The sequence below is a fragment of the Bubalus bubalis genome, chromosome 8, assembly GCF_019923935.1.
Source record: "Bubalus bubalis isolate 160015118507 breed Murrah chromosome 8, NDDB_SH_1, whole genome shotgun sequence".
In the NCBI taxonomy this organism is placed as follows: Eukaryota; Metazoa; Chordata; class Mammalia; order Artiodactyla; family Bovidae; genus Bubalus; species Bubalus bubalis.
In genome coordinates, this window is record NC_059164.1 from 35,106,056 (window position 1) to 35,129,632 (window position 23,577).

A 23,577-nucleotide genomic window follows, 5' to 3' on the forward strand; every position below is an offset into this window, starting at 1 on the left:
CTTCCCAACCCAGGAATCAAACTTTCCTCTCTTAACATATGCATTGGCAGTTGCGTTCTTTACCTCTAGCGCCACCTGTGGCCTCAGTTAAACTAAATTTCTCTGCCCTAACCCTTAACCTATCCCATCTCTAGAGTCAGAGGAATTTTAATATAGTCCTTGAAAAAGGTGGTCAACTGCAGACAGACATTTATATCCATTTATCATTCATTTATAAGTGATGCGTGAGAAACCTGTTCAGTGTAGACATCATAATAATGAAAGTGTTTGACAGTTGTACTGTATGGTTTAAGGACCTGTGGCTTCTAAACAAATTATCCTAAACTACACAGTATCTGTCACTTTGACTACAAATAAACATTTTCCACCTCAGCCAGCCTTAAGTAGTTCTAGCAATAATTCATGTAAAATCCAGAGCTCTCTCTATTGTAAACTTTAGCAGTAATATATACAAGCTAAAAGTCTCTCATTCTCTCTTCTCACTCTTTCTTTTTAATGGAATCATAGTTGACAGTAAAAAAAAAAAAAAAATCCAATACTCTGTTTGGTTATGTTATTTAGTTGGCTTCTTGACTTAATGAATTGTTGGGATCCTTCTATCTGAAAATGTAACTCATTTTGGAAGCAGTTCAAACCATGCTTGGGTGGAGTTAGTCTCTAAACCAGGATGTAAGCAGAAAGGTCACAAAGGGAATGATTTATTAAACTAAGTACTGCCTTTGTATCTAATGAAGCATTTTTTTCTTGGTTTTATTTTGTTTTCTCTCTTTTTTTTTCCAAGTAGGCTATAGAGGCCAATCAATAGACCAATGAGAAACAAGCTTACTCTGAAACTACAGTTATTATTTATTTCACCTGCTAATCTAACAGCAACTGTTATGTCAACTCATGGAGCATAATAATAAGCAACTTTATGTTACCTCCCACAGTCCATTTCAATCTACTCTGTGGGACTCGGTTTTCTCCCTGGACCTGTCTGACTTCAGCAGACCCCATCGCTTTCCAGGTCACTTTTGGGTAGTCCACAATTGTTACCCAGCAGTTAAAAGGTCCATTCTCATATAACAGAGCATTCAACCTCATTTAAAATTCTCCCTGTTTGGGCATGCCATGGGAGGGAGGGCAGGCTCTCAAGTAGGGAGAAATTTAGAGGCTTCTTCACTCCTGACTCTACTTAACACCCCTCCTCTTTTGTCAGCTGTTGCACTCAGTGTCTGTCCCTCTAGTGTCATATCAGAAGGAGGGGAGAGGAAAGGGGTTCAGGGAAGTACCTTTTGCCATTACCAGAGAGACCCCACTTCTCATCTGTCTGGCCTTGTCAGACGTTAAAGGGTGATTTTTCTTTCATAAGCACCATTGTGAGTTTCTGGAGTTTCTTCTCTTGCAGTTCTCTGGATACAAGTGACTGTATTTCTGTTCTAACCAGTGTGTCCTGATTCTGTATCCTGAAGCAGGTTGACGTTCCATCAAGTGTTAACTTCTAAAGTCTTTTCAATCTATAGTCTTGAATAGGATCAAGGGGACCTCATGCCCTCCCATTTTTGCATAAGCATGGCTCCCACCTGTCCCCTAGGAAACTGTCATGTGTATTTTCCTGGACACACTCTGGAATTTCAGGTTGATATCAGTATGGCCCCTGAGCCTGGCCTCTGCTTCTGCTGCAACCTGTCAGTCTCTCTCATTCTTTACACGTTCATCCATAATGTCCCACAGCAGTGTGTTTAACAGCTAGTGGATCTTCAGTCATGTTTGACTCTTTGTGACCCTATGGACTGTAACCTGCCAGTCTCTTCTGTCCATGGGATTCTTCAGGCAAGAATACTGGAGTGGCTTGCCATTTCCTCCTCCAGGGGGTCTTCCAGACCCAAGGATTGAACCTGTGTCTCTTATGTCTCCTGCATTGACTGGTGGATTCTGTACCATTAGTGCCACCTGGGAAGCCCCTAGTACATCTTGAGGTGCCATCAAAGCTGATTCCCTGGCATCTACTCCTCACCCTAGGGCTTATAAGACACATGATACATCTATCTCAGAGAAAATATCCTTCTCAAGGGAAAAGAAAAAGCTTTCTAATCTCCAGGATCCAACTATTTTATAGCTCGAACATAGGCATTCTATATGATTCTTGGCCACCTACTTTGAAGATTTTTGCATCCTGAGCTAACATGTCATTTTCAATTTTTTATCAGCTAAAATTTCTTTTTTAACATCTTGCTCTACTAAGTCATAAAATGAGCTTTCAAAAGAATGTTGCTTTACCTCCAAATGAAACAGGCAAGCTTATTGTATATCATTCCTGATGTATACACTCTAGAATTTTATGAATAATGGAGAATGTCAGTATCCTTATTAGAATTTACATTTTGGATAGTAATAGCCTTATTCAAAACATTTGCTGTTTTACATCTTGTTGCCCATATTTTTCAATAGTATTTCTGTTGGGTTCTAGAAAAGCTAAGCCATAACTGAGAAGCTAATAAATGAGAGTTTAGGACATGCAATGATTCATTTTTAAATAAGCTAAACATTAATCTTCAAATAGTTTAAATTCACTTTGAGACAGTACTTATCTTTTTCCCTTATTATTTAATTAATTAAAAATATTTTATCTTAAAACTGACATGTGTCAAAATTAAATGCTGTACATAAAATGTTTGAAGAATTGCTATGTTATCTAATCAAAAGTGAAGATTGTTAACCGAGCCCCAACAGAAACCTATTAGCTAAATTTACAGGGTTGAAGGCAGAAGCAGTTCAATACTTAAAAATTTTTTATGTTCAATGTAGTTGATGTTTGTTTTTATTGTAAAAAGCACTAAATATGTTTCTGGCAGAATAAAAGGAACTTTTCCTATGGGTTTTAAAATGAGAGAGCAATATATCAAAGCAATATAAATTTTATAGCCTACCTAAGAGGACTCCATATTTTTATGGAATAACTTGAGACAGTTTCATTTCACCTTGCTAAAGTTAGATCCCTAGTTATGAACTTTAGATTCTTTCAGTTATTTAACCAAAAAATATTCAAAACTATTTAAAAGGAAACATTAAAGATAAAACCCTTAAAAGCTAGAACTCAGACACTCTAAGAAGCTTGACTTTCTTTTTTAGCTTATTGTTCATAGTCATTCCATGTTTATAAATGTGACAGTTTTTTTCTTTTTCCTAACAACCATAATGTAGTTTTGTATTATTTTTTCCTTATTTAACATGAAAACGAGGTATGTAATTACAAAAGTTAGACTACTTGAAATTTATCAAACTATGCTTCTGTTATTAAGCACTTTGATTAGAAAAATAATAATTAGTTTATAATTTTAACTACAGTAATTTTCAGTGGAATATTTAAACACCTTTTTTTGTATAGCATGAAAGGAATTTATTTCCCTTTCCTTAGGGAAGCCTAAAACAAGAGGGTTTCTCATACATGGGGATCCTGTACTTGCTTACTTTATATTGAGTATAGGCAGAAATGCTTTTATAAATCAGAGTGACCTTCTGACTCTATTTCATTAACTCATTTCATGGCTGAATAAGACATTCTCATCTAATGTGTGACCCTGGAAGTCTATTATTTAGGGGGAAAGACTCAGAATAAATAACTTCTCATTTAAAATCAAGTTATTGATGAAAGAAAATTGCCACTCTTTTCTCAGTTAATACTTGAAATAAAGAAAATATAAACCCTTGGAAACCATGTGGACATCCCAATAAATTAAGTTTTGGTATAAGGCGCCCTGCTTAGTTTCATGGTGATTAATCTGCTCCTATTGCCTGCAGAACACATGCTGTCTAGTCATCAGAGGTGGAACAATTGCCTCGTTCATGGATGGGCTGGCTCCCCCGCCCGGGTGCTGATGTGCAGGTCCCATCTGGTCACTGTAATGGACTGTCAGGATGTTGTCAGACTGCTCAGACCTCGGCCAGAACTCTGACAAGAACTCTTTCTCTGTCTCCAGTTTTACAGGAAACTGTGTAGATCACGTTTCAATAATTTTTAAGTACTTATTCTGTATGCGAAGCTGTGCCAGGTGCTAAAGAGGGTAGAAAGGAAAAGTGATGTCCCTGGTCACTCAGTATCAGTGGTTACTTAACTTTAATGAGTCATATACTTGTTGAAGAAGATAATGGAGTCTGTGACTTGTATTCCTTACAAAATTTTGGAATCTATCCACAGTTGTAATTGCACCACAAATTCAAAATTACCAACCTATCTGTGGATTTCTTAAATTTCCTTTTAATTTGTGTAATACAAAAGCTAATTCTGCAGATAATACTAAGATAACAGTTGAAAGCACAGCATTAGCTGCTAACAAGTGATGCAGTAGAGACTTGAACTCCTGTCTTGCGAGTCCACTGCAGTTCATTGCTCTTTATGCCAGGCAAAGGTCCCAAGCTTAATCTGTTTGCAGAAAGAAAGGGGCAGATGGATGTGATAAACATGAGTGTATTGGAATTCAGAAGTAGGCAGTAGAAGAAAACTAAATGTATTGGTAAAAGAGGCTTTGAGCTGAGTCCTAAAACAGGAAAGGGAAAGACAGTTCTTACCTAAGACTTACTTCATGATGAAAGCTGTGTGCCCAGATTAGACCCAAAACTTAAGAATTTAAACTTCCCCTCCTGTAACAGTTTCTATCCTAGCCAGTTTGAGTTCTGTGAGCTTCACCGCTGGCCCTCCTGACTTTATATCCAACACTTTGTTCTTTCAGCTTAGGTCTCCTACCTCTCTTATGTCCTGGGAACCCAGACTCTGGAGTAGTCACTGCTCCCTCAATTGTTCATATCCTTGTATTATACAGCATTTAGAACAGCATTTTCCCAACTTTTTTACAACCATTCAAAAACTTGGCTCATGTTCTTTAACAGAGATGGCCACTTGAATTTTTAAGACTGAAATTTTGTCTTTAATTAGATTTTATGAACAAGTTGTAACTTCCTCTTGGTATTCCATTCAGTTCTTTTGACATCTCTAAATTAGGGCAAAGGGCATTTGACTGACCTCGCACTTGCTAACTTGAGTCAATTAAATTGCTTCTCCAAAGATGAAACAAACAGCAGATATAATTAGCATTTCCTTAGGATGTTGTTATAAGGCCTTATCATTATTTGAATGTTTCTGTAACTTGCCTAGGATTAAAGAATTAAAAATAAAGTGCCTGACATTTCACCTTACTAAGTGATAACTCTTAATAAGTTATATAGCTTATGAATGAAACTGTAATTGTTAGAGACATTGCAGCATTTTACTGTGAGCTCCTCCTGCCTATTTGTATTCAAAGTGAAGTAAATATGCTTCAAAAAAAAAAAAAGCAAATCATTTTGGATTTTGGAAAGAGATAAGCAAATATAATTTGCTTATGATTGTGTACAGCTGTGCTCATTTCATATGCTAGCAAGGTAATGCTCAAAATCCTTCAAGCTAGGCTTCAGCAGTACATGAACCATGAACTTCCAGATGTACAAGGTGGATTTAGAAAAGGTAGAAGAAACAGAGATCAAATTGCCAACATCTGTTGGATCATATAAAAAGCAAGGGGATTCCAGAAAAACATCTACTTCTGCTTCATTGACTATACTAAAGCCTTTGACTGTGGATCACAACAAACTGTGGAAAATTCTTAAATAGATGGAAATACCAGACCACTTTACCAGACCACATTACCTGCCTGAGAAACCTGTATACAGGACAAGAAGCAACAGTTAGAACCAGACATGGAACACAGATTGGTTCAAAATTGGGAAAGGAGTTCATCAAAGATGTATATTCTTATCCTGCTTGTTTAACTTGTATGCAGAGTACATCATGCTAAATGCAAGACTGGATTAATCACAAACTGGAATCAAGATTGCAGGGAGAAATATTAACAACCTCAGATATGCAGATGATACCCTTCTAATGGCAGAAAGCAAAGAGGAGTTAAAGAGCCTCTTGATGAGAGTGAAAGAAGAGAGTGGAAAAGCTGGCCTAAAACTGAATATTCAAAAACTAATATCATGGCACCCAGTCCCATCACTTCATGGCAAATACATGGTGGAAAAGTAGAAACAGTGGCAGATTTTATTTTCTTGAGCTCCAAAATCACTGCAGACAGTGACTGCAGCCACAAAATTAAAAGACACTTGCTCCTTGGAAGAAAAGCTGTGACAAACCTAGACAGCGTATTAAGAATTAGAGACAACACTTTGCTGACAAAGGTTCGTCTACTCAAAGCTATGGTTTTTCCAGTAGTCATGTATGGATGTGAGAGTTGTACCATAAAGAAGGCTGAGTGCCAAAGAATTGATGCTTTTGACCTGTGGTGTTGGAAAAGACTCTTGAGATTCCCTTGAACAGCAAGGAGATCAAACCAGTCAATCCTAAAGGAAATCAACCCTAAATATTCATTGGAAGGACTGATGCTTGGAAAGATTGAGGGCAGGAGGAGAAGAGGGTAACAGGGGATAAGATAGTTGGATGGCATCACTTACTCAATGGACATGAGTTTGAACAAACTGTGGGAGATAGTGAAGGACAGGAAGAGAGGGAAGCCTGACGTGCTGCAGTCCGTGGAACTGCAAAGTCGGACACAACTCTGTGACTGAACAACAAAGCAAATAAAATCAACATAAGATTAATAGATCATAGGTTGTATTGTCTTTCTTCAGACTAGTAATCTATATTCTGTAAATCTGAAAGAAACAGATACATACCTGTTTGTACTCGTTTTTTAAAGAAATATGTAGCCCTTCACAAGGTTACATGTCATCCTTGTGCAGGGAGCATACTAATCTTTTCTATATCCTTCCAATTTTAGTATTTCAGTGTCAGGTGAACAGCAAAGGGGCTCAGCCATACATATACATGTATTCATCTATTCCCCATCTCCTAACAACTCAATTATTTTCCCTCCTTAGTAAAAATTCTTAAGTCACTGCATAGCCTCTGTGCTAAATTGCTCCGTCATGTCCAACTCTGCAACCCCATGGATCAAGGCTCCTCTGTCCATAGGATTTTCCAGGCAATACTGGAATAGGTTGACAAAGTGAGCACTAAAATATGTCTATTTAGAAGTTAGTATCCAATCCTTTCAAGTGTTACAGGCAGAGATGAATCTTTTGGAAGTGATCAATTTCAATTATGAAATACTTTGAAGACAACATAAGCATACTAACACGATAAGTCAGTAAATTGTTGAATATGAAAACTAACTTATCAGACATACTTGTTTTAATACATTAACTCATAAATTATCATTTTCAAGTGGAGACATTTTATACAGTTATTTACTTCTCTTCTTTCCCATGTAGTTTTCTGTTATCGACTTGATCTCTAACATTAGCACTCAAATTAAAACCAATTTGCAACCCCTAATTATTTTGTAGTGGTTTAATTAGTAGTTTCACCCTAGGTAATTATGTTGAGAAAAATTCTTGGGCTCATCTGGATCCACAGAAAAGATCTGTTTGATTTCTGATGTCTACCCTGCACATGGATAGAAAGATCAGCTTTGTACATATTTGAGATACTTCATGTGTAGGGTTCAAGGTCTGGAAGAGTACTCCCACCAAAATGAGAGCCTTAAGATCTGTGTCTGGTACATCATACAATGTTAGTTAAGAACTAGTGTTCTGTGGGAATATTTCCGAACAACTGAAAGAAGGCAGTTATGCAAGTAACATCTCAGTTTCTGGTATGCCTCTTCTTGATAAGTGAAAGAAAAATCCCTATGGTTAATTTTCTAAAGGAGTAATGACAACCGCATCAACTTTTAGAAATAGGGTATGTGTTTTCTTTGCCTTGCATATGCAGCTCTAAATATGGTATGATGCTGGATGTACAAAGCTCCAAAGTGCAAGAGAATGTGTATGTCATTTTACTGTTAATAAATTCAGTGAAGGTAGTGAGAGTATTAATAATCACTGCTGTAAAACTTTCCCATTACCTAATGATCAAGAGAGCCTTTTATAGAGATTGTGGACTTTGTATCTTCAAGTATGAGGTGTGATTTTTGTCTGAGCATGAGGCAGTTTCAAAGTATACTACCTGGGCTACTGAAATAATCTCAAGATCTCAGGTACTTCCTGGGCTTTTGTGTAAACCATGCTGATACTTGAAATTATATGTGAAATACTCTATCTCCAATCAGAATTAAAATCTCTGTCTCTCCCTTTATGTGTCTGTGAGTCTTTCTGTCTGTAGCTCTTTTTTTCTTACAGTTTTGTCCCCTCTGTATCTCTCTACACACACACATACACACACAAACATATTCAATTTGTCACATTATGTGCGCCACTTCAAAAGATAAATAAAAAACAAATAGGTTACTTGAACATATTTCTGCCAACTCTCTGTATGTGTGGAAATTTTGTTTCTTTGGCTTCATTTTTATATTGAATTGCATGAAATTTTGCTGCTTTGTACTGGAGGAGGGCACGGCAACCCACTCCAGTATTCTTGCCTGGAGAATCCCCATGGACAGAGGAGCCTGGCGGACTACATACAGTCCATGGGGTTGCAAAGAGTCGGACATGACTGAGTAACTGAGCACAGCACAGCACATTGTTTATCAACAAGGGATCAAAGGGAATATTAAAAAAAAAAAAAAAAAAGAAACCTTATTCTAATGACCAGGTAGCAAGTAAAAGAAAATTTCACCATAAATGATAATTAAAATAACTACTTTAAAATATTGGCACAACTTCAGTGATCTTTTTTTCCTTTTAAGTAAATGTTTAGAGTCGGAAAGATAATCAGATATCTCCCAGATTGTTATTCTTAAAATAATTCTATTTGTGATTCCTAAATTCTTGACAGCAGTATGTCAAAATAAGCCAATATAATCTCAACAACTTTATTTTTACGTCTTGAATGTTTCCTTAAGAAGTAAAATTGTCTTTATGATACTATCTTAGAATTCCTGTGGAATAACAATAATGACCTAAGGATAATTTCTGTTTTTTAACAAGTTTTAGGCTTTATGGGATTGAAAGTGAATCATGAAAAGTGAGATAACATTTTGGGGAAAAATTCTGCTTTGTAAACAGACATTAGAAGATTTATTAATATTGGTTTTTGAAGTCCAACAAATTTTCAGTGCTTGAATATCTTTGTATAGCATTTATCCACTAATCAGAAACTCAGTTCTTGGAAGCTTGTCGTTTTAGTGTTAATTGCTTCATTTACTAGGGTGACATAATTCAGTTTAAAATTGTATGACTTAAAGTTAATAACTGAAAATGTACAACAAAACCATTTAAACATCTTTTAAAATTTGTGCCCCTTTACAAAGAGAAAAAAGAATCTTCAATTACTATTTTACTGGCAAGTCTTTAAGACACAATTAGAGCTGGAACTATTAAACTAAACTAAACTATTACATTAGAGTTGAAACTACAAGATCAAGTAATTTAAAACAATGGCTCAGAAGTCAGGACTGGTAGGGACTTTTTCCCCACATAGTGCTTCGAGGGCTCCCTGGGCATCCTGGCCCCATCCTCTGTGCTCCGTTCTCCCTAGGTTTATATCTCTGGTGGAAATGCCATTTCCCTGTTTACAGAACTGTCTTCCCGACTCATATCGTAGACCTCAGAGCCACACCTTACCAGGTATACAGAAGCCCTTTCATAGTTATGTGTTTAATGAACAAATAAGTAATGAACAGTAAGTAATCTGTGCTAACCTTGGAACTTTGATTTAGACTTCTAAAATGATAAAAAAAAAAGATTGCTTTCACATTTTGTCAGTCTTTAGATAACTCCTTTTTGAAGCTCCTATAAATATATTAAAAGCCAATTTTAGAAACATCATTTATCTCATAATTTACTTCAACTCAAGCACCCACTACACTGGTTTAAGGTAAAGGAGAGAACCCAGTGATGTTCTTCTTCTTTTTTTTAAAATCACACTTAATATGAAAAAAGTCCTGTATTTCCTTTTTTTGTGTGTGTGTGTAGTACTAATACCAGTAAGCTATTCAGGTCTGAACAAATCTACAAATATTTATTCTAAATTTATCTCTGAAATATGATTAAATCTGACCATCATATAAAACAGAAAAGAGCAAGATCTGACATACTGAAAGGATTCAAAGAAATATTAATCTAGATTAGAGACCAAACAAAATAAGCTAGTGATTAAACAAGTTGACACATTGTGGATATGCATTCCATGTACCATTTATTTTTATTCCAATGATTCAAAGTTATCCTTTGTAAAATCACTGTTACACAAAAGAATCAGCAAATATAGCTTTGCGGTATTGCAAGATGAAAGAATTCTTAAGATTGCACAGAGTGAATATATGTAACAATACTGAACTATATGCTTAAAATAACTAAGCTGATACATTTGATGTTATGCATATTTTATCACAATTAATAATAATAATAGCAAAATAAAAGATGATATCTTGAGCTTATAAGTTCAAATATGAAGCAAAGTTTCCATAAATTCAAGGTGTTATTCAAGGTGTTATTTTTAAAGGGGCAAGAAGTACACTCAGTTCAGTGTTTTTGCTGCCAGTGACTAAAAATAAAAATAAACAATAAAATAAAACAACTCGAAGAAACTCTCAAATTTCCTGATAGATACAGTGTTTTATTTTTGCTCTTCATATATTAATTGATTTAGGACTTCTTGATTTCACGTTGATGACAGACTGTTGTCTGTCATCTGGATTATGCATGGCCCATTTTGATTCATTTACTAATTTACATAATTAAAAACAGTTAAGAAATATACATCTGAAAACACACCATCCAGAACAAAAACTAAAATCTTTAATATCCTGTTTTGTTTTGTTTTTTACTGGTAATTTAATCATTTTCTTTTTACTAGTCTTAGATAATCATCTTTCTGAATCCTGTATTCATCACTCTTCTGCTTTTCTTTTTATGTATTTATTGTATGTACATACATACTTAAAAAGTGCCTTTTATTTTAGTTGTTTTCAATATTATTCTAAAGAGATTATGCTGTTGGTCATTTTGAGGAATATACTTTTTTCACTAATAATGAAATTGCTGAGGTTCATTCATACTGCTTTTCATTGCTGTAGTTCATTCATATTTCATTGCTGGCTGTGTTCAAAACCTCAGATATGCAGATGATACCACTCTAATGGCAGAAAACAAAGAGGAACTAAAGAGCCTCTTGATGAGGGTGAAGTAGGAGAGTGAAAATAAAAAAAGGCTTAAAACTAAATATTAAAAAAACTAAGATCATGGCATCTGGCACCATTACTTCATGGCAAACAGAGGGGGGAAGGTAGAAGTAGTGACAGATTTCCTCTTCTTGGGCTCTAAAATAACTGCAGATGGTGACTGCAGCCATGAAATCAGAAGACAATTGCTTCTTGGCAGGAAAGCTATGACAAACCTAGATAGTGTATTGAAGAGCAGAGCCATTACTCTGTCAACTAAGATCCAGATAATCAAGGCTATGATCTTCCCAGTGGTCATGTACAGTTGTGAGAGCTGAACCACAAAGAAGGCAAAGCACCAAAGAATTGATGCCTTCGAATTGTGGTGCCAGAGAAGACTCCCAAGAGTCTCTTGGACAGCAAGGAGATCAAACCAGTCAATCTTAAGGGAAATCAACCTTGACCAATCATTGGAAGGGCTGATGATGAAGCTGAAGCTCCAGTATTTTGGTCATCTGATGTGAACAGTTGACTCATTGGAAAAGTTCCTGATGCTGGGAAAGATTGAGGGCAGAAGAAGAGGGTGTCAGAGGATGAGATGGCTGGATGGCATCATGGATGCAATGGACATGAACTTGGGCAAACTTTGGGAGATGGTGAGGGACAGGGAGGCCTGGCGTGCTGGAGTCCACGGGGTTGCAAAGGGTTGGACACAACTGGGCATCTGAACAATTGTTCAAAATCACGTGAATGTGTTTTAAACCATTTCTAGACAAACAGCATCTTTATGTCTTTATTGTGAGCCACATCCATGTTAGCTGGTCACCTGAGCCTGCTGCTAGATCAACAACCATATCTGTGTACTCTCTTTGGTTAGACTTGTAGTTGTTAAAATATGCTCTAGGACTTCCTTGGTGATCCAGTGGTTAAGACTCTGGGCTTCCAATGCAGAGGGCTTGGGTTCAATCCATTGTCAGGGAACTAAGATCCCACATGCCATGCAATGTGGCCAGAATTTTTTTTTTTTAATGCTGTAAACAAACAACCTTGCTTCATTTAAAAATCACAGTAATTACATCATATAGATCTATTCAAAGAATGTAAGTGCTATTTATTCTATGTTCTCTTTGTTCAGAAACTTAAAACTCTAATATTTGACTATGAATATAACATCATATAAACATTAGTGACTTCTAAATCATTTGTTCAATTCCAGGTTTAACAAGTCTCTTTCAATGTATTCCCTCAGGATATTTTCCTTTTTTCTCACCTATTAAAATATTTTCTGCTAACATTGGTGAGAAACAATAAAAATTTGTCAGGAACTCTTGGAACATATAAGCTACTCAGAGCTTGACTTTCTTGTTTCTTCTTGCCTATAGCTTAACAAAGAGCAATTCTTTCTGTAAGCTAATGGAGTATTACAACAGTTTTAGGCTTTATTTTGAAAAACTTCCTGGAAGAACTTCTAAAGTTCATTAAAAACAAGACAAATTATTTGTGGTAAATTCAGGACTGTTCAAGCTGATTAAAAGTGATCAATCAAGGAGCCTACTGCCTTTGTCCGTATGCATTTGCCCAAATAGTATTTATTATGTAGTGTTTGAGACCGCCCCCCGCCCCTCCCAGTTCAAGGCACAGACTTTGGGTCATGCTTTGGCTCTGTTACAAACCAGTCCGATGGCCCTCGACTTGTTGTTTAATGACTATATGAAGAAATTTTCTGACCCAAAAATGGTGAGAGTAAGCATAGCTATTTTAAAGGTTACTGAAAAATTTAAATAAGATAATGCTTATCATCCTATTTTAATGTTTAACTAAATGAAAGATGTGTCTCAGCTCTATATGTGTTAAATATTATGAACAATTTCACACTGGTCTTTGACTTGAAGTGATAACTTATGCTTGTGACAGAGAGCTGTTTCTCACACCTCATTGAATGTTTATAGTGCACTACCGCTCTGAGCAAACAGAGAAAAAACAGGCTAAAAAGAATCTTTTACCTAAAGCAAATGCTAACCTGAAGTTCTGTTGAAGTCACAATAAGAAGTTATACCACATGATTTATCTATTATTAAATACATTTCAAAAGAAATTATAATATTGACAGATAGAAATGGATGTTTCTGCCAGATTTTTCTTATACTCTTTTTAGAATGATTTTAGAAAATATTTAAATCTCAAAATTCTTAAATCATAGCTAACAATATGCTTTTGGCTTGATACCCACTCTTTAATTTCACACCCTTTCCTAATTAGAATTGTAGGGTGTTTTAAATATTCAGATTCTAACACACCTTGAAATGTTTTACAGATTTATTGGCCTGCTGCAAAGGAACGGGTGGAATTGTGTAAATTAGCTGGGAAAGATGCCAATGTAAGTATGAGACTTTAAAAAATATCTTTGTTAAACTGGTACTGATATGATAGCAAATATTTATGTTAAATTTTATTGAATGGCATTAGTGTATTATTTTTACAACCACACTAATAGTCTGTGTAAAGATTAATATGGTATAAAATAGTTCTACTTTGCCAAAATGAATGACATTATTCTCAGAAATTTAGAAATACTACACTTTCTAAAGTGTTACTTCTGATTGTATTTTCTTCACAAAAAAATACCAAAAATACATTTAAAATATTTAAAAATAAACTATCAGGAAATACTATATTTCTAGAATTGTGTATTTTTATCTAATCTGTGTATTTTGTGAATGCACACAAAATCATCAGTTGTTGTAGCATTACAAACACACACTTGATATTTAATTTTGGGTGAAATTAAACTTATAACTACAAGAATTCTTTCAAAAGTAGGCATTATAGAGATACTAAGAAAGATCGGTTGTCCTGCTTGCTTCGTCCAATTGTGTTGCCTGTTTAATCTCCTGTGATGCTAAGGCTTTGACCACCTCTTCTCATCTGAAAGTTCTAATTCAGGTCAGATTCTCTGTATTCTGCCCTGACTTCTTGCATTGTAATGATAGGGAGAATTGCTCTTCTTTGGAAAAATAAGTCACCCCCTGAATATAACTCAAGATGACAAAGTTCCAACTTTGGGCAAAAGCATGGACATCATGAGGCTTCCTTTGTATCATCCTGGAATGTTTCCCCTCACCACTATAACCCAAGAATATTAAGCTGAGCAGTGCCCTTATATTTAATAACAGCAAATAGTGTGTGTTGTATGAAAGCATAACTAGATTTAAAAATTCTCACTTTAATATTGTGCTAAATGTAAAGCAACATGACATGTTGCTTAATAAATTTAAGGGGAAGCTTAGAAGCCTGCCAATCCAAAGTGAAAAATGAAAGTGAAAGTCGCTTAGTTGTGTCCAACTCTTTGTGACCCCATGGACTGTAGCCCACCGGGCTCCTCTGTCTATGAAATTCTCCAGGCAAGAATACCGGAGTGGGTTGCCATTTCCTTCTCCAGGGGATCTTTCCGACCCAGGGACTGAACCCAGGTCTCCTACACTGGAGGCAGATTCTTTACCATCTGAACCAGCAGGGAAGCCTCATAACAACTGATTTATTCATTCATTTGTTCATTCATTTACTCAACAAGTATTTATTAAGAGCCTAAATATGTATAGTTATATTCTTGAGTTATATTGATCCATATATCCAATTATGGACCAAAAATATTTCAAAAAAGAAATTCCAGACAGTCTCAAAAAACAAACTTGAATTTACTGCCTTCTGGCAACTTTTATATAGTGTTTACATTGTATTTACAATTGTTTATATTGTATTTACAATTGTTTATGTATCATTTACATAGTGCTAAGTATTATAAGTAATCTAGAGATAAAGTATATAGGAAGATATATAGAGGTTTTTCTGCCATTTTATATAAAGGACTTGAGCATCTTCAGATTTTTATATCTGTCAGGGTTTTGGAGCCAATTTCCTGAGGATACTGAGGGACGATTGTCCTGCAAAACAAAATAATCAAAATGAAAGAAACTTTTGGTTATGCCTGATTTTGTATTCAATCAGTGTTAAATGTTATCTTTTCAGGCACCTAATGTTAGCAGAAATATGTCAGGGAGTGTTTGTTTCAAATGCAGCAGGAAAACATTTTTATATTTATTTTACTAGATATGAAAGAGATTAAACTAATTTAGAATATATTCTTCCTCTCATGTCTCTAATTTCTTCATCCTGTTCAGTGTCAGGTACCCTGGGAGCAGGTGCCCAGGTCTGAAAAAGCAACAGTACTTTTTTGAACTCATGGGGAAAACAGATGCTTTGGTTATGGTTTTTCAAAATTATTTTGTTGCATAACAATAGAAGCTTATCATAAACAGTGTGAACATGTTAATGTTTTGTATTTCACTAGTATTGAGTGTCTGATGAAGAGGCAAGAAGGAAAAGGCTGTTTTAAATGTACTGCAATGAAATAGTGTCAGTTTTCCCATGGAATAGATGAGGGATAAGCTCTCAAGGTCAGACAATCAGTGAAAGTTTTAATTGTGTCAGTGTTCTCATTTCAGTATGTTCACTAATTCCAGTTATATAGTAACTCAGTTGCCTCTCTTATTAAGTTAAAGTAAAGAGTGATAAACGTTTTTGAAGGTAGTGTCCTAGACAGCACATAAGAACCAGTAAATGGAATCTATTCTTCCAATTCAATTGTATTTGAGAGCTGATAGTCACCTCTAACACCTACTGTTAACCTAAGATTAGAGGTTTGGGGAGCTTTTCTCTTTTTACTGAAGTCTGTAAAGTTTGCTGTTGAAGTATGTAGGAATAATAAAAGTGTCTGTCTCCTTTTTTAATTTGTCCCTTTAAAATAATATTATATTTTAGAGTTACTAAGAATAGGTAACATATTTATAGTACTTACCATGTTCCAGGAACTGCTTTCAATGCTTTATGCCTATAATCTTGATTAATCCTTAAAACAATATGTTAGATTTTATTATTATTCCTCATTTTCCAAATGAGAAGACTGAAACCAGAACAATTAACTGACTTGCCCAATATTACGTATTCAGTAAATAGTGAAGCCAGGAATTAAATCAAGAAGGCTTGCCGCACAATCTGTGCTTTTATGAAATACTATAATCTACACATTAAGATTTAAGTTTTATGTGTAAGGTCTACAAACTGAATCCCTCAAACCATTTCTCTCTTCACTATCACCATAACACAGATCCTCATTGTACATCATTACATAGATTTTGGTCCACAGAAAACTGAGACTAGTCTGTGGTTTTATTATCATCTTTTACTACCTTTGGTGTTACCCACTCTCTCCCTTCTCTAGTAATTTTTACCTATTTCGCAAGAGCATATTGAGAATTAACAAGTGTTTAGAAAGAGTGTCCCTTTACACAAAGGTACTATATAACTGAAAAATAGTGAATTATTTACCATAATGAAAGTTAGCTAGTTGGTGTGCAGAGGGGGTGGAAGAACAGGATACAAAAGAGAGCTAGTCTTCTTGCTTGAGTACAGTCCGCAATTTTAATCCAGGGAAGGAAGAGGCGACAGGATGCTATTTGGTCTATTTTGTTTCTGTTTAGAATATTATTTAACAGAAAGTCACTAAAGAAATGGCTGGTCCTGCAAAGAAAAGAGGGGTAAACAGCTCAGTCCTGGCAAAAGAATGAATGGGGTGTGGGCAGCCTGGGCTGTTCGTCAGCTTAACTATCAGGGCACACAACCTTGTCAATAGAGACACTGCAAAGAGTTAAAGGATCTTCCGTCTCTAAAGTTCTCTGATTACATTTATTTTCCGTTTTAAAGAACATCTAAAAGTACAACAAAGTGTTCGTTGCAGAAAGTTTGAAAACTATATAGATTCATCTGTAAATATTTCTTTCCCCATGAACATTACCCAGAGATAGCTGGTGACATTTTGATGTTTATTCTTCTATCTTATCTATTTACTATTTTTCAGAATGAAATCATTGTATACATAGTCCCTTAAAACATTTTTTTTTTCACTTCACAGACTGCCATGAGCATTTTCCCATGTCATTAAATTCCTTTTTATAACACTACTTTTAATAGCTGCACTGCATTCCTTTATATATTATTTCATCAATCTCCTATTGTTAGAATATATATCCAGTTTTTACTATTGTAAATGATGCCACACATGAAAAACCTTATATATAAATATTGTGAACATCTTTGGTTATTGGGTAGAATTACTGGTCAAAGGATATAAAATATTTTATGCATTGTAAAATGGCCCTCCAGAAAGTTTAAGCTTCTTATACTTAAATTAGCAGTACATGCTCTTAAGAGGGTATATTTCCCATACCCTTGCTAATATTGTATACAACATATACTTAATGCTTAACATTAATACATTAATGAATGAAATAAATATATTTAATTTTTGCCAACAAAAACAAAATTATTTTTATTGTTTTTAGCTTGAAGCTCATTCATTACTATAAACACTAAATATCACGTATATTTGTAAAATTAAGATTTGTATTCATATATGATTACTTTGGGGGCTTCCCTGGTGGCTCAGAAGTTAAAGCGTCTGCCTGGAATGCAGGAGACCCAGGTTCGATCCCTTGATTGGGAAGATCCCCTGGAGAAGGAAATGGCAACCCACTCCAGTACTCTTCCCTGGAGAATCCCATGGAGGGAGGAGGCTGGTAGGCTACAGTCTATGGGGTCGCAAAGAGTCGGACACGACTGAGCGACTTCACTTTCTTTCTTTCTTTCTATGATTACTTTGTGTCACATTCATGTAAAAAATGTCCTTTCCTAGTTTTCCTATTAGGTATTTAGACTTTTATAGGCACATCTCTCCTTTTTTTTCCTTTAAAATATTTTTTTCCCCTTCTACCATAAGTGGTAGAAATCTATTAGATTTTTGTTTGTTGTTGTTAAATAATTTTTGAGAGCAGTGTGATATTTGGATTTTCATATACTTATTCTGAAGTGTTGACAACATATTAAAATGTTTTTAATATTATAGGACCAAAACAGATATCTTTGCAGACTGAATTTTAACAGAGGTCTACAATGATAGTTCAGTTCAGTTCAGTCGCTTAGTCATGTCCAACTCTTTGTGACCCCATGAATCACAGCACGCTGGGCCTCCCTGTCTATCACCAATTCCCGGAGTTCACACTAACTCATGTGCATCGAGTCAGTGATGCCATCCAGCCATCTTATCCTCTGTCGTTCTGTTCTCCTCCTGCCCCCAATCCCTCCCAGCATCAGGGTCTTTTCCAGTGTGTCATCTCTTTGCATCAGGTGGCCAAAGTATTGGAGTTTCAGCTTCAGCATCAGTCCTTCCAATGAACACCCAGGACTGGTCTCCTTTAGGATGGACTGGTTGGATCTCCTTGCAGTCCAAGGGACTCTCAAGAGTCTTCTCTAGCACCACAGTTCAAAAGCATCAGTTTTTCGGCGCTCAGCTTTCTTCACAGTCCAACTCTCACATCCATACATGACCACAGGAAAAACCACAGCTTTGACTAGACAGACCTTTGTTGGCAAAGTAATGTCTCTGCTTTTCAATATGCTATCTAGGTTGGTCATAACTTTCCTTCCTAGGAGTAAGTGTCTTTTAATTTCATGGCTGCAGTCACCATCTGCAGTGATTTTGGAGCCCCAGAAAATAAAGTCTGACACTGTTTACACTGTTTCCCCATCTATTTCCCATGAAGTGATGGGACCAGATGCCATGATCTTCGTTTTCTGAATGTTGAGCTTTAAGCCAACTTTTTCACTCTCCTCTTTCACTTTCATCAAGAAGCTTTTTAGTTCCTCTTCACTTTCTGCCATAAGGGTGCTGTCATCTGCATATCTGAGGTTATTGATATTTCTTCCAGCAATCTTGATTTCCAGCTTGTGCTTCTTCCAGCCCAGTGTTTCTCATGATGAACTCTGCATATAAGTTAAATAAGCAGGGTGACAATGTACAGCCTTGATGTACTCCTTTTCCTATTTGGAACCAGTCTGTTGTTCCATGTCCAGTTCTAACTGTTGCTTCCTCACCTGCATACAGGTTTCTCAAGAGGCAGATCAGGTGGTCTGGTATACCCATCTCTTTCAGAATTTTCCACAATTTATTGTGATCCACACAGTCAAAGGCTTTGGCATAGTCAAGAAAGCAGAAATAGATGTTTTTCTGGAACTCTCTTGCTTTTTCCATGATCCAGCGGATGTTGGCAATTTGATCTCTGGTTCCTGTGCCTTTTCTAAAACCAGCTTGAACATCTGGAAGTTCACGGTTCCCATATTGCTGAAGCCTGGCTTGGAGAATTTTGAGCATTACTTTACTAGCTTGTGAGATGAGTGCAATTGTGTGGTAGTTTGAGCATTCTTTGGCATTGCCTTTCTTTGGGATTGGAATGAAAACTGACCTTTTCTAGTCCTGTGGCCACTGTTGAGTTTTCCAAATTTGCTGGCATATTGAGTGCAGCACTTTCAAAGCATCATCTTTCAGGATTTGAAATAGCTCAACTGGAATTCCATCACCTCCACTAGCTTTGTTCCTAGTGATGCTTCCTAAGGCCCACTTGACTTCACATTTCAGGATGTCTGGCTCTAGGTGAGTGATCACACCATCGTGATTATCTTGGTCATGAAGATCTTTTTTGTAAGTTCTTCTGTGTATTCTTGCCACAATGATAGGCATGTGGCAAACGATCAAAAAAATTGAAGATCATAGTATTCTGCAAAATATACTAAACACAAAGACTGATCAGATTTTTAATCATAAATGTATTTTCATGTTGCACCTAAATATTTTAAATGATTACAATTCAGTTATCAGAAACACATATAAAGCTGTATTGGATTTAATTTAACTACATATAAGATTAAGGACTTACAAATACTTCTGTTTTGCTAATATTTTTTCAAGTATTAGGGGGAAACAAGTTCTAGATGTTAATACATAGACTAATAGTTATTTGTCTTTTCTCTAAGTATTAAGTTTTATATTTGTTTTATTTATAGCTATATATCTATTTATATATGTGTGTAATATATGTGTGTAATATATATATGTGTGGGAAGGATTGGGGGCAGGAGGAGAAGGGGACGACAGAGGATGAGATGGCTGGATGGCATCACTGACTCGATGGACGTGAGTCTGAGTGAACTCCGGGAGTTGGTGATGGACAGGGAGGCCTGGCATGCTGCAATTCATGGGGTCGCAAAGAGTTGGACACGACTGAGCTACTGAACTGAACTGACTGAAGGATGTGTATGGGGCTTCCCTGGTGGCTCAGTCGTAAAGAATCCACCTGCCAATGCAGGAGACACGGGTTCAATCCCTGGGTTGGAAAGATCCCCGGGAGAAGGAAATGGCAACCCACTCCAGTACTCTTGCCCTGGAACTCTCATGGTGTAAAGAGCCTGGCAGGCTACAGTCCATTGGGTCACAAAGAGTTAGGACTTAGCGACTGAATAGCAACAACAGAAAGAAATGTGTATAAGGGGTAGATATTGGAACGAGTAATATTACTTGAAAAAATCAGCAAGTCGGTATGTGTGTGTGCATGCTAAGTCGCTTCAGTCGTGTCCAACTCTGTGCAACGCTATGGACTGTAGCCTCCCATGGGATTCTCTGTTCATCGGATTTTCCAGGCAAGAATACTGAAGTGGGTTGCCATTTCCTTCTCCATCGGATCTTACCAACCCATTTATCCAACCTGGGACTCCTGCTCTAGCAGGCAGATTCTTTCACCACTGAGCCGTTACTACTATGCGTGCATGTGTGCTAAGTCGCTTCAGTCCTGACCGACTCTGTGCGACCCCATGGACTGTGGCCCTCCAGGCTCCTCTGTTCATGGGATTCTCCAGGCAAGAATACGGAAGTGGGTTGCTGTGCCCTCCTCCAGGGGACCTTCCCGATTTCTCTTAAGTCTCCTGCATTGGCAGGTGGTTTCCTTACCACTAGTGCCACCTGGGATGCCCAGAAGGTTGATACTTGTTTATAATTCTGTCTTTTTCAGTCTGTCTTATAGTGGAGAGTTGAGGAGGTAGGAAAGAGAGTAGGTAGGAAGCATAGGAAGGAAGCAGAAATTCAGTTTTCTTCCAAGGTTGAGTATATTACTCACTGAGTTGAATTGTTTGATCACGTGCAAAACCCTTACCATTGTGGCAATAGCTATAAATTAGTCAGCTTTCAGGGAAAATTTAAAACGCTGCTTCTCAGAGTTTTCTTTCTTCATGCCTCACAGAATTATACCACCCTTAATAGCTATGCAGTTTGCTAAGTGAATTAAATCAAGTTAATTATTGCTCATGCTATTTAAGCAAAACTTAATGAAACTTGTGCACAAAAAGAAAACACATAATCTTTGAGCCTTAAAAAATGTTATAAATTAAAAGAGAAAGACTTTTGTTTCACTTGAGGCACTAGTGTTTGGCTGAAATGACCACCCTAGGCAAAATTTAAAATAAGAGACTTTATCGTTTAGAATCTCTTTCCACGTTTCTTTCCTTCAGGTAACCAATGCCTTTTCATTGTTTCAGTCTTCTTAGAGAACTGCCTGCCATAAACTTCATCGACAGGAAACTTTGGGCAGAACTGACTTTTGGGTAAACTAAGTCAGAAAATTCAGGACTGTCCCTACAGTGTTCTATTCCATGGCAGCCCAGTCTGAGAGAAGGGAGAATATTACCAAGAATAAATCCTTGGTAATATCTCACCAAGTCAGGAACTAGCATAATGGGTTACTTTCCAGGGCTGGCTGCATCTTAATAAAGTACTCCCAGAAAAGTTAAAGGATGTGCAATGTTTTAGGTGTGATTCAGAGCTTTTCTTTATCATCACTCAAATTATATCTCCTTTGTGTGTGATGTTTCACTCCGGGCCTTATTTGTCTTTTTAAACAGTGCTGTGTCTCACAGTCTCTAATCTTTCAGACTTTATAATTTATAATCTGGAAAGGCAGTTGTTTTATTTCTTTATACAAATATTTATTTCAAACTCTTGTAAAATTACTGTGTTAGTCGGCTTGAGCTACCATAACAAAATACCATAAGCTAGGCTGCTTTAACAACAGCCATTTATTTCTGACAATTCTGGAGCCTGGGAAGTCCAAGATCAAAGTGCAGGCTGACTTAGTTTATAGGGAAAATTCTCTTCTTGGCCTATAGGTGGCCATCATCTGGTGGTTTCTGCACAGGGCAGAGAGAGTGAGAGCAAGTGCCCTGGTCTCTTCTTATAAAGGCATGAATCCTATCAGGAGGATTCTACCTCCTGACCTCTTTTAAGGCTGTTGCTATTGCTATTCAGTTGCCAAGTTGTGTCCGACTCTTTGCGACCCCATGGACTGCAGCACATGAGGCTTGCCTGTCCCTCACCATCTCCTGGAGTTTTCTCAAGTTGATGTTCATTATATTGGTGGTATCATCCAACCATCTCATCCTCCGTCTCCCTCTTCTCCTTCTGCCTTCAATTTTTCCAAGCATTAGGGTTTTTTCCAATGAATCAGCTATTCACATCAGGTGGCCAAAGTATTGGAGATACAGCATCAGTCATTCCCAAGAGTATTCTGATTGATTTCCTTTAAGATTGACTAGTTTGATCTCTTTACTTTCCAAGGGACTCACAAAAGACTTCCAGCTATTTACTTCCTAAAAACCTGAACTCCGACCACCATCACCCTGGGGGCATTAGGGTTTCAACCTATGAATTTGGGGAGGACACAAATATTCACTCCATAACCATTCTTCTCTAAATTCTATGACTCTGGTAAACAGAGCTTTTGAAAAATGATGTAATTATTAGCAGTGAGTCAATCCCACCTCACTCCAGGCATATCCCTCTACACTTTTCCCCTCCCTGTGTACTATTCCTTGTATAGATCTTACCCTTGCATAAACCTCTTTGTGGGGAAAAGACTAAAAAGTAGAAGTCCCTTCAGTGACCATGAGTGAGCAAGATGAAGGCTGGAGAATATTAGAATGAATCTCTTACCCTACCAGTGAAGCCATCATTAGAATTTATCTGATGATCACCTACATTTTTACTCTTTTTTGCCCTGGCTTATCTCATGTTACTGAGACATTTGTTCAAAACCATTCAGTTCACTTCAGTCGCTCAGTCATGTCCGACTCTTTGCGACCCCATGAAGCGCAGCATGCCAGACCTCCCCATCCATCACCACCAACTCCCAGAGTTCACTCAGACTCACATCATCGAGTCAGTGATGCCATCCAGCCATCTCATCCTCTGTCATCCCCTTCTCCTCCTGCCCCCAATCCCTCCCAGCATCAGAGTCTTTTCCAGTGAGTCAACTCTTCGCATGAGGTGGCCAAAGTACTGGAGTTTCAGCTTTAACATCATTCCTTCCAAAGAAATCCCAGGGCTCATATCCTTCAGAATGGACTGGTTGGATCTCCTTGCAGTCCAAGGGACTCTCAAGAGTCTTCTCCAACACCACAGTTCAAAAGCATCAATTCTTCAGCGCTCAGCCTTCTTCACAGTCCAACTCTCATATCCATACAT

At 36.9% G+C, this 23,577-nt stretch overlaps 1 protein-coding gene and 1 non-coding gene across 4 annotated transcripts in view; one reads left to right on the forward strand and one right to left on the reverse strand.

The window, feature by feature from the left end:
- The window catches only part of SEMA3D (semaphorin 3D), a 224,602-nt gene that overhangs the window by 110,725 nt on the left and 90,300 nt on the right, over positions 1-23,577 (forward strand). For all 3 annotated transcript variants that reach the window (XM_044946569.2, XM_006052907.4, XM_025291019.3), the window contains one exon: positions 13,435-13,497. In XM_044946569.2, the coding sequence (XP_044802504.2) occupies positions 13,435-13,497 (63 nt within the window). The remainder of the gene's footprint in view (positions 1-13,434; positions 13,498-23,577) is intronic.
- LOC112586734 lies at positions 6,712-6,816 on the reverse strand. The gene has a single exon (XR_003111220.1). It is a non-coding gene; the product is annotated as a U6 spliceosomal RNA (small nuclear RNA).